Below are 13,136 nucleotides of genomic sequence, written 5' to 3'. Positions count from 1 at the left end.
CCATTTTACGGATGAGGCCAAGGCCATCCCATCCTAGTTAAGCAATCGGCAAACAGAGGTTATCAACAAATGATAATAGCCGTAATAATAATAACTATTAAAAGTTTGCCCTCCACCCCAGGTGCAAAACTTCTTATGCATTATCTCATTTAATCCTCAAAACAACTCTGAAGGGTAGTTATTATTACTTATCTTCATTTTCTAGGTAAGTAATGAGGCACAGAGAGGTTAAGTATTAATAACTGACCCAGTAATAAACAGAGAAAGGCAAGAGGAAGTGGGTAAGGAGAGGTCAACCTGGGACAATTATGGGAAGTCATCGAGTTCGGGACCCTGGCCCCTCACCTCGCCTTCCTCCCTGGGAATCTCCTCCTAGGTCCACCCATCAGTACTGGATGTGGTAGATATTTGGTTCTGGGGGGGCGCCCTCCCCAACAAAATTTCCAGTTCCTCCAGCGGATGACATTTGTCTTTCCACTTCCAAGGGAAAGGATCCAGGCTAGGACGGAAATGGGGGAGGGGGAGGGCGGAGGCATTCGGATCTAGTGCTCTCCGGTCCCTCTGAGACACCCCTCCCCACTAGCCTAGGGCCAGTTACCTCCAGCTGCTCCCCAATTCGGGGCTGCCCGAGAACAGCCCGTCGCTTTGTTTTACCACTGGGGAAAACTGAGGCCCGCGGAGCTGAGGTCACAGAGCTAAGCCAGGCAGCAATTGGGTGTCCATCACAGAAGTCGCTCGAGCCTGGCTTCCCCCAGGGCGCCCACCATCCTTAATCCCCAGAAAGGTTCTAAGAGGTTTGCCCAGTAATTTGCCTCTGAACAGGAACCTCTTCACCCCACTGAAGCTTTCCCTGGGCGCCTGCTGGGTTGGGCTGATCGAAAGAATCTACTTCAGAGGGCAGCCCTAAGCAATGTCCAGAAGTCCAAGGGTGCGAGATGGGGGTGGGGGACATGAAACCAGACGCTGGAGACCCCTCCCGAAAGCCGCCGGTTCCCAAACCGGTTTGGCTCCACGCATTCCAAGCAGCGCCTCCTCCCTTCCGTAGAGGATTCCTAAGGCCACGCGCAGTTCGTGCGCCCTGGACCCTCCCCAAGCCCCAGGCTTCGCAAAGGCCGGTCCGAAGGTCACTGTCCGGGAATCCAAAAGAGGGGTGGGGGAGGGGATCCCGGTGAGTCCTCGGTCTTGGCGGGCGGGTGGGCTATTAGGCCGCGGGCGTGTCCAAACTCACGGGGACCCGGGTCCTCGGCCCCATGAGCGGCCGAGCGCCAGCACCCGAGGACGCGCGCGGGACACAGGCGAAGCGGCGGGCGCGAGAGGCTGGAGGGGCCCGGCCCGCGGTGATCGCATCTGAAGTTCAGGCGAGACCAGAACCTGGGGAGGGGGCCGCGATCACACAGCCCCTCCGCTTCGGCTCTGACAGATAGAGACGACCCTTAGATACCCACCAACCTAGCCCTGGACGTGCCGGCCGGTTTTCCGGCGAGCGACATCTGGGTTTAAAAGTTTCGCCAAGTCTTGAGTCCTGAAGAGGCACCAGGGCCGCCCCCTTCCGCGCAGTACCGGGGGGACCGGCCCGAGCCGTGGCCAGGGGTTCGGTCTCAGTCCAACACCCCGAAGTCCTGCGGCCGGGCTACTCCGGAGCTCCGAGCGCTCGGGGGCGGGAGGGACGCGGAACGAGAGGGGCCCTGGGACACCGAGGGAGAAGGGGGCACCGCGGCTCCGCACTTACCCCACGGGGTCCGCGCGCTCGGGCGCCCCGGCTCGTCGGATCATGCCGCCGGCAGCTCCGGGACCGTGAAGGCAGGGGCTCAGGCCCCGGGCGGCGCGGGCCGCGGGGGCCCGGGCGCCCGCATGCCCCTACCGCTGCTGCCCTGGGGAAGGGCCCGGGAGGGCACCGCCGCCAGCCCCGCGCCGAGTCGGGAAGCCACCGCCGCAGCCGCCGCCGCGCTCTGGGGCCCTCGCTCCCTCCACTTCCTGTATCGGAGCGAGCGGGGCTTTCAGGAAGAGGTTGGCCTTGGTGGTCAAGGGTTTGTTTTTTTTTTTTGTCAAAAGCCTTTCGGCAGCGGCTCGCAGCCCGGAGCCCCCCACCCCCACCCCCGGGGGCCCTCCGAAGACCCCGCAGCCGCGCCCCCTGGGCTGGGCCGGGCCTGGTGGCGGGCGGCGTCGGGTCGGAGCGCCCAGCCGCGGGGTGCTGCCTGCGTCGCTCCGGCGGCTCCCGGAGACCGGGGAGAAAAACTTGGAGAAAAGTTTGCAGCTTGGTGGACAGTCCCGTGGGACGCAAGTCGCTTCCGCTCCGGACCGGCAGGTGGGGAAGCCGAGAGCTCTACGCAGAGCACTCTTGCGCTTTACCTCCTGCCCGAAGGAGGCTCAAAATGCCGTAGCACAGCTCCAGACCAGAGGCAGGGCGCCTCCTCCACATCTCTGACAGGTGGCCACGCTGCCTTCTCTTGAATACCTCCACTGACGGTGGACTCACTACCTCACAAGGTAGTCTGTTCCTCCATCAAGCCAGGCATCTAATTCACCTATTCTAGGTACCACGCCTAGATCAGAGCAGAGGGAGAAAGCCAGTCAGTTTACACAAATACAACTACAGCTACTCTAGTGGGACCAGGAGGCCTCTCTTCTAAAGGCATGGGCACTCAGAAATGCCTCCTGAGCCCGGGCTGCCCTCAGAATATCTCACAGCGACTGGTCAGCACTGACCTCTACAGAGTGACCTCAGTCTAATGCAGGGTTCCTCAGCCTCTGCACAAGTGATATTTGGGGCCAGATAATGCTTGGTTGTTGGAGCTGTCTTGTGTCTTGTAGGACGGCCTCTGCCCACTCTGCCTGTAGCATCACCCTCTCCTTGTAATAACCCCAAAATGTCTCCAGACATTGTCAAATATCCCCCCGGTGGCCACAATCATCCCAGTTGAGACCCTCTGGTCTAACATCTTTATTTCACAGATAAGGAAACTGAGACAAAGGAGGTGACTTGCCTGAGGCACATGGCAAGGTAAGGTGCCATAGGACTGAGGCCCAGGGCTCTGGTGAAAGCATTTGGAGGCGAGGCCTCTTTGCCCTCCCTACCCCTGCTTGCTCATCTGCAGAAGTGATATGTATAAACGGGAGGGGGTGAGGGTGGCACTCCAGGGTGCCATTATTATTAGTCCTCTGCTGTTGCTAAAACAAGCCTGTAGGCCACTGCCCGGGCTCCCTGGGCCCCAGGGTCCATCCAACTCTCACACCTAGTATAGTCTTCTAGGTCCTTCTAGGCTGATCTGGATCGCGAATAACCACACTCTTTCATGGCCTCCACAAATAAAGGTTTCCTTCAGCACCCTGGTGGGCTTCCCTGGTGACTCAGATGGTAGAGAATCTCCCTCCAAGGCAGGAGACCGGAGTTCGATCCCTGGGTTGGAAAGATCCCCAGGAGAAGGAAATGGCAGCGCACTCCAGTATTCTTGTCTGGGAAATCCCATGGACAGAGGAGCCTGGAGGGCTACAGTCCATGAGGTCGCAAAAAGTTGGACATGACAGCGACTTGCACTCACTCTGCTCCCTGGACCACGTCTGAGAAACTCAGGACAAGCTCTTCAAAGCCTGGGTTCCATGAAACCATCTCCAGGGCTCTAACCATGTCCACCAGAGGCCTCCACAAAGCCTGCTCCTCACCTCCTCTGTGAAGATAGAACTCCTCCGGTGGACACCAGACGAGGCCCCACCCTGACCTTGTTGCTGCTAACTGATGGAGGAGGATGTTGCCAAGACTGGAATCTGAGCAACCCCTTTAGTCATGGCCTCTGCCAAGCTAGCCCTTAGATTCCTTCCTGGGTCCCCTTTTCACTCTCAAGTCCTCACACTCCCCACTTCTCTCCCTGGAGTGAATCTGAGGACTCCTGTGGGAAGTGAAAATCTCCAGCTGTTTAGCCCTGCAAACTCCTTCCTCTACCCTCACCTTTTTTGGTTAACAGTTTCCGTTTAAGGAGTCAACCCTCCTCAGTTAAGTTCATGCGAAGACAACCAGATTCTACCCCCACTTTAGAGGACATACACCAATCTAATCTGACCAATCAGAGCCCTATACTTACCAGGCCCAGTGATTGGCTCATGGATGAGCACATGACCTAAACTGGGCCAATAAGATCCCTCCCTGGGACTTTATGGTGGCACTATCAGGAAATGCCAGCAGTCTTCCCCCCCAACCACAAACTGGCCTTATCCTGGGAGAACATAAGCTTGGGGCAGCCCAGTAGTTACTTGAGCCACCATGTGGTAAAATTGTGCTCAAAAGACAGTCAAGAGAGACAAGTAATGCAGAGACTATGCCCTAATGACATCTTTTGAGGTCTTGATTCTGAGATTTGTAAAGCACCATTAGACATCTCATGTATAAGAACCAATATAGTCCTTTATATTTTCTTTCCATTTCTAAAAACTCAAGCCAAATCTCCGTCAGGTTTCTGTTAACCATCACACAAAGACTCCAAGCTGTCCGTGACTGCAGCCCCTCCTTCCACCTTCTACCCCAGCTGGGTCTGGAGGATGTCCAGGTGTGGCAGGACTGTAGGAATGCAGAGGTAAACACTTCAACTTATTGCCCCGAAAGAGAAAAGGCTGCTTTGCCTCTCTGGGTCCTCCTGGGGTAGCTCTCACCTGCACAAGCTCCTCCGCTTTCCCCTCACTCCACTCAGATGAGGGCAAATAGGCTTGATCCAGAGGAGGAATGTGTGAATGTGCAGGGGAAAGTCACCTTCAGGAGGTTAACTCCAAACCTTGGAGGAATTTCTGGGGACGATTAGCAAAGAAAAATATTTCACAGTACAGTCTTATTTTTCAAAACCTTGCTCTGAGTTGGATTACAGACTTTGAGGAAACAGAGCATATTTGTTCAACAGAAATTTTCCTAGTATATGGAGTAGTTAAAAGTTAGTAACTACTCTTTCCTAGTATATGGAGTAGTTAAGTCAAGAGTAGGGGCTGGAGTCAGGAGTTCAGTTCAGTTCAGTCCCTCAGTCGTGTCTGACTCTTTGCGACACCATGAACCGCAGCACGCCAGGCCTCCCTGTCCATCACCAACTTCCGGAGTTTACCCAAACTCACGTCCATCGAGTCGATGATGCCATCCAACCATCTCATCCTCTGTCATCCCCTTCTCCTCCTGCCCTCAATCTTTCCCATCATCAGGGTCTTTTCAAATGAGTCAGCTCTTTGCATCAGGTGGCCAAACTATTGGAGCTTCAGCTTCAACATCAGTCCTTCCAATGAATACCCAGGACTGATCTCCTTTGGGATGGACTGGTTGGATCTCCTTGCAGTCCAAGGGACTCAAGAGTCTTCTCCAACACCACAGTTCTAAAGCATCAATTCTTCGGCGCTCAGCTTTCTTCACAGTCCAATTCTCACATCCATACATGACCACTGGAAAAACCATAGCCTTGACTAGATGGACCTTTGTTGGCAAAGTAATGTCTCTGCTTTTCAATATGCTATCTAGGTTGGTCATACCTTTCCTTCCAAGGAGTAAGCGTCTTTTAATTTCATGGCTGCAGTCACCATCTGCAGTGATTTTGGAGCCCAGAAAAAATAAAGTCTGACACTGTTTCCCCATCTATTTCCCATGAAGTGATGGGACCAGATGCCATGATCTTCATTTTCTGAATGTTGAGCTTTAAGCCAACTTTTTCACTCTCCTCTTTCACTTTCATCAAGAGGCTTTTTAGTTTTCTTCACTTTCTGACATAAGGGTTGTGTCATCTGCATATCTGAGGTTACTGATCTTTTTCCCGGCAATCTTGATTCCAGCTTGTGCTTCTTCCAGCCCAGCGTTTCTCATGATGTACTCTGCATACAAGTTAAATAAGCAGGGTGACAATATACAGCCTTGACGTACTCCTTTTCCTATTTGGAACCAGTCTGTTGTTCCATGTCCAGTTCTAACTGTTGCTTCCTGACCTGCATACAGGTTTCTCAAGAGGCAGGTCAGGTGGTCTGGTATGCCCATCTCTTTTACAATTTCCCACAGTTTATTGTGATCCACACAGTCAAAGGCTTTGGCATAGTCAATAAAGCAGAAATCACATATTGCTGAAGCCTGGCTTGGAGAATTTTAAGCATCTCTTTACTAGTGTGTGAGATGAGTGCAATTGTGTGGTTGGTTGAGCATTCTTTGGCATTGCCTTTCTTTGGGATTGGAATGAAAACTGACCTTTTCCAGTCCTGTGGCCACTGCTGAGTTTTCCAAATTTGCTGGCCTATTGAGTGCAGCACTTTCACAGCATCATCTTTCAGGATTTGAAATAGCTCAACTGGAATTCCATCACCTCCACTAGCTTTCAGGAGGCCAGGGTTCAAATCCTAGCTCTGCCACTTAGTGCCTGTGCAGCCTTAGGCAAACTACTTCACCTCTGTGTGACTCAGTTTCTTCATCTGTGAGATGGGATAGTAATAGCGCCTACCTCATAGGGATTCTGTGACTGTTGCATGAACTAATGTAGGTAAGGGACTTAGAACAGATCCTGGAATGTAGTAAGTACTCAATAAGTATTAACAATTATTTGTGCTATGACTAAGCACAAATGAATCAGTCAGTTCTCACAGGTACTTCTGATTAGGATAATTTGAGTAGGGCTTCCCTGATGACTTAAGTAGTAAAGAATTTGCCTGCAATCTAGGAGAAGCAGAAGAAACTGGTTTAGTCCTTGGGTTGGGAAGATCCTCTGGAAAAGGGATAGGCTACCCGCTCCAGTATTCTTGGGTTTCTCTGGTGGCTCAGATGGTAAAGAATCCAACTGCAATGCGGGAGACCTGGGTTCGATCCCTGGGTTGGGAAGATCCCTTGGAGGAGGGCATGGCAACCCACTCCAGTGTTCTTGCCTGGAGAATCCCATGGACAGAGGAGCCTGGTGGGCTGCAGTTGCATGTGCATGAGGAGGATTTAGTAAATGTGTAGTGGGAAGTAAAAGGGACTGTGGTATGACTTGGGTCTATTATCTTCCTCAGCCTGAAGACGAGAAGGAGTGGTTACCAGACCCAGAAGCAGAGAGTCCTGTCCTGTAGAATGATCACCTAGGGAGCGGACCAAGGACCCTCAGTCCAGGGATGCAGCCAGGAAAATAAATAATCTGAATCATCTCCCTCCACCTAACCTCCAGCAAGCAGTGGGCCCTTCAGTCGCTAAAGTCAGCTAGAAGCCAGAGGGCTTGGGAGCCTATTGGTCAGTCCCTATAGGGGTGGAATCCCTCTGGGTCAGACTCCTAGGGTGTGGGGAAGGACTGGGGTCAGGGAGGGCAAAACTGTGGAATCAGATAAAATGAGCTCAAATCTTACTGGACTTTGGCAGGCACTCTTGGGCAAATCAGCCAAGGGACCAGACAGATGAGTGAAACCATCTTGGATCCTCTGGACCAGCTCATCTGCTAGCCAGATGTCATGCAGTGACCTCTGTCAATGTCACATGGACCAGGAGAATCACTGGACAAGTCCTACCTGAATTCTTGACTGGGAAAATTGTGAAATAAGATAAAAATGTTTGGGGCAGTTTTGTTTTGCAAAAATAGACACAGAAAGCAGCTGTTTTCCTGAGGCTTTTCCATCTTCTTCTGACCTCCTCCCCCAACCAGAGCTCTAACATTTCTGTTCCCTGTTACTTTGGTGAAATATGTTGAAAGTGGTGGAGAAAAACTTTATTATTGCAAAACCAATCAGTATCCTTTGGGTCAGCCAGGAACACAGTGTCTGCAGCAACTGGGTAGGGGCTGGGATGACCTGAGAACCTGGCTCTGGAGGAAGTGGCAGCCTCTTCTCAGTTCTCCCCAGCAGACGCCCAGCAGGAATGAGGGCCTGTGCATAAAGGGCCTTACAATTTTAAAACAGAGTAAAAATTGGGACTCTGGATTTTTATAGGACTGTATCAGATTTCTGAAATATGACCCTGACTAAAGAAGCATTTCTAAAAGCCCAGTTATCCTATGGATGCTGGCTGAGGATCTGACCACACCTTCTGTACCTTCAGCCACTCTGAGACTCCATGTGGCAGGAGGGTGAATCTGACTTATGTGAAGGTGTGCCTAGTGGAACCCACAGGTGCACAGGGATTCCATAGGATCCAGAAGGGATGGGATCCTGACAGATAATGTTTGGCCCTCGTGACTCAGATGGTAAAGAATCTGCCTGCAATGTGGGAGACCCAGGTTGATCCCTGGGTCAGGAAGATCCCCTAGAGAAGGGAATGGCTACCCACTCCAGTATTCTTGCCTGGAGAATCCCATGGACAGAGGAACTTGGCAGGCTTCAGTCCATGGGGTCGCAAAGAGTCAGACACAACTGAGCGACTAACACCCTTTTCTGTCCCCTAGAACCAAGCAGGATATCTTTAGTCCCAGTCTTTGGCATTCTGCCTCATTGTCCTCTCTCTGCAGGTCCTCATCTTTCTTCCCTCCTCTCTGCAGACAGACAGCCCCACAACCCCCAAGTTTCCAAGTCTCAGTTAACCCTGTATAGAGACTGACGAGCATCCCACGGTCCCGATTCCCAGTTCTCTGGAGATAACATCTGATTATCATCTTGGCCTCGAGGGGTTGGCAATCTCAGAGAGCAAGGGTGCTCGTGAGCTGAGGACACACCCTAACAAACTTTTAAAGCAACCTCTAATCTGGATTATTGGGGCAGCTTCTTGTCTGCTGTCCCACTTGCCCTCGGCCAGCCCCACTCATCACTGTGGCAGAAACTGAAAGCTTTCAAGATCTTTCTTAGAGAACTGCTCTCTTGCTCAGTCACTGCATTGGTTCATCTGACTCCAGGTTCCTCTCTGAAGCCTGCATGCTCCCTACTAACGTACCCTCTTAAACCACACTTGTTACATATTTCTAGACACTACGATGTTCTCATGCCTCTGTTACCCTTAGCATGAGAGTGCCAGCTCCCTAGAAGCAGGGAATATGCCCTCTTTAAAAAATTTTTTTTCTCTCCCCTCATCAGAGCCTGGTGGGCTGCCATCTATGGGGTCGGACACGACTGAAGCGACTTAGTAGCATCAATCTTCAGTGGAGGGATTTGCAAACAGCAGGCACTTAATAATCTCTTATTGTCTAAATAAAAAGACTTGTAACCAAGGAGAAAGCCTGCTCTATTTCTCAGTCCTGTGTCATTGTTTGACTTGTCCCTGCTTTGTGCTGTCAGGTTCCTATGCAATATTGCTCTTTACAGCATTGGACCTCACTTCTATCACCAGTCACATCCACAACTGGGTATTGTTTTTCTTTGGCTCCATCCCTTCATTCCTTCTCGAGTTTTTTCTCCACTGATCTCCAGTAGCATATTGGGCACCTACTGATCTGGGGAGTTCCTCTTTCCATAGCCTATCATTTTGCCTTTTCATACCGTTCATGGGGTTCTAAAGGCAAGAATACTGAAGTGGTTTGCCATTCCCTTCTCCAGTGGACGACATTCTGTCAGACCTCTCCACCATGACCCGCCCATCTTGGGTGGCCCCACACAGCATGGCTTAGTTTCATTGAGTTAGACAAGGCTGTGGTCCATGTGATCAGATTGGCTAGTTTTCTGTGATTATGGTTTCAGTGTGTCTGCCCTCTGATGCCCTCTCGCAACACCTACCATCTTACTTGGGTTTCTCTTACCTTGGATGTGGGGTATCTCTTCACGGCTGCTCAAGTGAAGCGCAGCCGCTGCTCTTTTATATGTATTGATATAAAACAATACCCAGTTGTGGATGTGACTGGTGATAGAAGCAAGGTCCGATGCTGTAAAGAGCAATATTGCATAAGAACCTGGAATGTTAGGTCCATGAATCAAGGCAAATTGGAGGTGGTCAAACAGGAGAGGGCAAGAATGAACATTGGCATTCTAGGAATCAGTGAACTAAAATGGACTGTAATGGGTGAATTTAACTCAGAAGACCATTATATCTACTACTGTGGGCAGGAATCCCTCAGAAGAAATGGAATAGCCATCACAGTCAACTGTCATGGTCAAGAGTCCAAAATGCAGTACTTGGATGCAATCTCAAAAACGACAGAATGATCTCTGTTCGTTTCCAAGGCAAACCATTCAATATCACGGTAATCCAAGCCTATGTCCCAACCAGTAACGCTGAAGAAGCTGAAGTTGAACGGTTCTATGAAGACCTACAAACCCTTTTAGAACTAACACCCAAAAAAGATGTCCTTTTCATTATAGGGGACTGGAATGCAAAAGTAGGAAGTCAAGAAACACCTGGAGTAACAGGCAAATTTGGCCTTGGAGTACCGAATGAAGCAGGGCAAAGGCTAATAGATTTTGCCAAAAGAACGCACTGGTCATAGCAAACACCCTCTTCCAACAACACAAGAGAAGACTCTACACATGGACATCACCAGATGGTCAACACCAAAATCAGATTGATTATATTCTTTGCAGCCAAAGATAAAGAAGCTCTATACAGTCCGCAAAAACAAGACCAGGAGCTGATTGTGGCTCAGATCATGAACTCCTTATTGCCAAATTCAGACTTAAATTGAAGAAAGTAGGGAAAACCACTAGACCATTCAGGTATGGCCTAAATCAAATCCCTTTTGATTATACAGTGGAAGTGAGAAATAGATTTAAGGGACTAGATCTGATAGAGTGCCTGATGAACTATGAATGGAGGTTCGTGACATTGTACAGGAAACAGGGATCAAGATCATCCCCATGGGAAAGAAATGCAAAAAAGCAAAATGGCTGTCTGAGGAGGCCTTACAAATAGCTGTGAAAAGAAGAGAAGTGAAAAGCAAAGGAGAAAAGGAAAAATATTTCCTTTTTAATAAGGAGTTCCAAAGAATAGCAAGGAGAGATAAGAAAGCCTTCCTCAGTCATCAATGCAAAGAAATAGAGGGAAACAACAGATATGGGAAAGACTAGAGACCTCTTCAAGAAAATTAGTGATACCAAGGGAACATTTCATGCAAAGATGGGCTCGATAAAGGACAAAAATGGTATGGACCTAACAGAAGCAGAAGATATTACGAAGAGGTGGCAAGAATACACAGAAGAACTACAAAAAAGAGCTTCATGACCCAGATAATCATGATGGTGTGATCACTTACCTAGAGCGAGACATCCTGGAATGTGAAGTCAAGTGGGCCTTAGAAAGCATCACTACGAACAAAGCTAGTGGAAGTGATGGAATTCCAGTTGAGCTATTTCAAATCCTGAAAGATGACGCTGTGAAAGTGCTGCACTCAATATGCCAGCAAATTTGGAAAACTCAGCAGTGGCCACAGGACTGGAAAAGGTCAGTTTTCATTCCAATCCCAAAGAAAGGCAATGCCAAAGAATGCTCAAACTACCGCACAATTGCATTCATCTCACACACTAGTAAAGAGATGCTTAAAATTCTCCAAGCCAGGCTTCAGCAATATGTGATTTCTGCTTTATTGACTATGCCAAAGCCTTTGACTGTGTGGATCACAATAAACTGTGGGAAATTGTAAAAGAGATGGGCATACCAGACCACCTGACCTGCCTCTTGAGAAACCTGTATGCAGGTCAGGAAGCAACAGTTAGAACTGGACATGGAACAACAGACTGGTTCCAAATAGGGAAAGGAGTACGTCAAGGCTGTATATTGTCACCCTGCTTATTTAACTTGTATGCAGAGTACATTATGAGAAACGCTGGGCTGGAAGAAGCACAAGCTGGAATCAAGATTGCCAGGAGAAATATCAATAACTTCACATATGCAGATGACACCATCCATATGTCAGAAAGTGAAGAGGAACTAAAAAGCCTCTTGATGAAAGTGAAAGTGGAGAGTGAAAAAGTTGGCTTAAAGCTCAACATTCAGAAAACGAAGATCATGGCATCTGGTCCCATCACTTCATGGGAAATAGATGGGGAAACAGTGAAAACAGTGTCAGACTTTATTTTTTCTGGGCTCCAAAATCACTGCAGATGGTGACTGCAGCCATGAAATTAAAAGACGCTTACTCCTTGGAAGGAAAGGTATGACCAACCTAGATAGCATATTGAAAAGCAAAGACATTACTTTGCCAACAAAGGTCCGTCTAGTCAAGGCTATGGTTTTTCCAGTGGTCATGTATGGATGTGAGAATTGGACTGTGAAGAAAGCTGAGCACCGAAGAATTGATGCTTTAGAACTATGGTGTTGGAGAAGACTCTTGAGAATCCCTTGGACTGCAAGAAGATCCAACCAGTCCATCCTAACGGAGATCAGTCCTGGGTGTTCATTGGAAGAACTGATGCTAAAACTGAAACTCCAGTACTTTGGCCACCTCATGCGAAGAGTTGACTCATTGGAAAAGACCCTGATGCTGGGAGGGATTGGGGGCAGGAGGAGAAGGGGACGACAGAGGATGAGATGGCTGGATGGCATCACTGACTCAATGGACGTGAATTTGAGTGAACTCTGGGAGTTGGTGATGGACAGGGAGGCCTGGAGTGCTGTGATTCATGGGGTTGCAAAGAGTCAGACACGACTGAGCGACTGAACTGAAATGTGCTGTCAGATGAGCTAAAATTAGGGTCAAGAATGTCCTTAACTGGGACTTCCCTGGTGGTCCAGTGGATAAGCCTCCATGTTCCCAATGTGGCGGGCCCAGGTTCAATCCCTGGTCAGGAAACTAGAATCTTCATGCTGTAACAAGAGATCCCTCATGCCTCAGCTATGACCCTATGCAGCCAAATAAATGTTAAGGGAAAAAAAGAATGTCTTTAATTCATACAGTCTATGAATTATGACACCAGTGAGGCTCTGGGAGGACATGGAAGGCCTGTCCTTGAGGAGATTTCAAACTAGTGGAATGAGATATGCCATAGGAGGATGCTTTGGGGTTTGAGTGACAGGAAACCTTGACTCTAAGTGGACCAAAGGAAATGTCTTGTCTCATATAACTCACAGCACAGATTAGGGAAATGAATCTGTTATCTCAGTTCAGTTCAGTCACTCAGTCAGGTCTGATTCTTTGCGACCCCACGGACTTCAGCCCATCAGGCTTCCCTGTCTGTCACGATCTCCCAGAGTTTACTCAAACTCATGTCCATTGAGTCGGTGATGCCATCTAACCATCTCATGCTCTGTTGTCCCCTTTTCCTCCTACCGTCAATCTTTCCCCGCATCAGGGTCCTTTCCAATAAGTTGGTTCTTCACATCA

At 49.4% G+C, this 13,136-nt stretch overlaps 1 protein-coding gene and 1 long non-coding RNA gene across 2 annotated transcripts in view; one reads left to right on the top strand and one right to left on the bottom strand.

The window, feature by feature from the left end:
* Window positions 1–2,070, bottom strand: part of RIN3 (Ras and Rab interactor 3) — a 136,632-nt gene extending 134,562 nt beyond the window's left edge. The window contains exon 1 of the mRNA XM_055556743.1: window positions 1,730–2,070. Within this exon, the coding sequence (XP_055412718.1) occupies window positions 1,730–1,773 (44 nt within the window). The 5' untranslated portion in view covers window positions 1,774–2,070. The remainder of the gene's footprint in view (window positions 1–1,729) is intronic.
* Window positions 2,071–6,646: 4,576 nt separating this feature from the next.
* LOC129634299 (uncharacterized) lies at window positions 6,647–8,278 on the top strand. Its single transcript, XR_008705543.1, has 3 exons — window positions 6,647–6,763; window positions 6,988–7,201; window positions 7,328–8,278. It is a non-coding gene; the product is annotated as an uncharacterized LOC129634299 (long non-coding RNA).
* The last annotated feature ends 4,858 nt before the right edge of the window (window positions 8,279–13,136 follow it).

The sequence above is a fragment of the Bubalus kerabau genome, chromosome 19 (genome assembly GCF_029407905.1).
Source record: "Bubalus kerabau isolate K-KA32 ecotype Philippines breed swamp buffalo chromosome 19, PCC_UOA_SB_1v2, whole genome shotgun sequence".
NCBI lineage: Eukaryota > Metazoa > Chordata > Mammalia > Artiodactyla > Bovidae > Bubalus > Bubalus kerabau.
This window is presented reverse-complemented; position numbering and strand designations above follow the sequence as displayed.